The sequence below is a fragment of the Mustela nigripes genome, unplaced genomic scaffold, assembly GCF_022355385.1.
Source record: "Mustela nigripes isolate SB6536 unplaced genomic scaffold, MUSNIG.SB6536 HiC_scaffold_8199, whole genome shotgun sequence".
NCBI classification, from domain to species: Eukaryota; Metazoa; Chordata; class Mammalia; order Carnivora; family Mustelidae; genus Mustela; species Mustela nigripes.
Window position 1 is genome coordinate 1 of NW_026747605.1, and position 1719 is coordinate 1719.

Sequence of the window (1719 nt, forward strand, 5' to 3'; positions counted from 1 at the left end):
AGAAGGCCTTTCTCCTCCCCTCGGCTGAGGGGATCCTCAGGATGGTAGCAATGATGAACACATAGGAGACAAAAATGAAGAGAACTGGGACCACCAGGAAGATCACATTGGCAACCCCCATGCTGATCACATTGATGGAGATGTCAGTACAGGCCAACTTTAGGACAGCTAGTAGCTCACAGGCAAGGTGGTTGATGACGTTGTTCCCACAGAAAGGCAGTTGAATTGTCAAAGATGTGTGTACCACAGAAGCCGTACAACCAATAGCCCAGGAGCTGACAGCCATGGGGACATAGGCGGCCTTGCTCATGACCACGGGGTACCTGAGGGGGTTACAGATGGCCACATAGCGATCAAATGCCATCATGCCCAGAAGCACACATTCTGTGGCTCCCATGGCAAAGGAGAGAAACATCTGCACGGCACAGGCTGAGAAGGAGATGGTTTTCCTGGGAGTCAGGAAGCTGTCGAGAATGAGGGGGACTGAGGAGGTTGTGTAGCAGATGTCCAGGAAGGAGAGGTTCGCCAGGAAGAAGTACATGGGCGTGTGCAGGCGGGAGTCAAGGATGGTTACCAAGATGAGGACCCCGTTTCCCAGCAGGATGACCAGGTACATCAGCAGGATGAGCACAAAGAATATTTTCTCCAGCTTTGGGTAGGCTGAGAGCCCCAGGATTATGAACCCTGCCACAGGGGAGGACCAGTTGGCTTTTTCCATGTGCTATGCCTTCTGTCATCAGCCAAGGACAAATACAGCACAGGAGGCTTTCTTGAGAAAAGTCTCAGGCATCTTGTACACCATCACTCTGTGCTACAGAACAGGACAACATATGTGCATAAGAGATAAATGACTGAAAGAGACAGTAGGTAGGAGTGGGGTTAGATCTTAGATGGGGGACGGTCAGGGCTGAAAGAGGGCTTACAAATACGGCATTGAGGCCCAGAGAGGGGAAGTGACCTGTCCAAGTCTTCTGAGCAAGGTGGTGATAGAGACAGGACCTGAGCCCAGCAGAGCTAATCCCCAGTCAAGGAGGGCTTTTCCTCTTCTTTTGATGAGCAAGGGAAAATGCTGTAAATTCTTTGTATTTGATGTAAATGAATAGAAATTTCATTTAATCTGGGCTTTCCTTGATTCATAGAGAGGAGAATCCCCAAGCTGATCCTATTCTTACAACTCCCAAATTTCAAGCCTTTGTTAAACATTGATTACCTTTGAAAGAACCTTTTTTAAAGTGCTAATCCCCACCAAGGCAGAATAAAGCCTAGGTAAAATTTCAACCGCATGAGGGATCCTTCCTTAGTCTGCCCACCCTCAGCAACAGACTTGCCTATTGTCAGAATTGGGATCTGCCTGTTCTAATACATATTAAAGGCAATATGTGGGGGAGGTTCCCTCACGGGGAAGAATTCATGAAGGCCACCGAAGGAGTAATTGGAGTGAGTGAACCCACACTATGGGATGACAGCCAAGCAGTTTATTGACCAGTTAACTCAGTTCTTGATAAAAAAAAGCTTCGGTTCCTGCCCTGCCACCACCTCTAACTATGGTTTGCAGCAGAAGATAATATTTCTGACCTGTGGTCAAAAGGTCAAGAGTAGCCCTATATTGCATCTCACTGTCTAGGTCACTTACCTTACTGTGGCTCATCATGTGGCCATTTTATCATCTTGCATTGTCACAGGATGAAAGGGAGTCCAGTATAATAAGATACTATGAGG

At 47.6% G+C, this 1719-nt stretch overlaps 1 protein-coding gene across 1 annotated transcript; it reads right to left on the reverse strand.

The window, feature by feature from the left end:
• Window positions 1-7: 7 nt before the first annotated feature.
• Window positions 8-718, reverse strand: LOC132009229 (olfactory receptor 2S2-like; the record flags this gene model as incomplete). Its single annotated transcript, XM_059387537.1, has 1 exon — window positions 8-718. A coding segment is annotated over exon 1 (711 nt), but the record flags the coding sequence as incomplete, so codon positions are not given.
• Window positions 719-1719: the final 1001 nt, after the last annotated feature.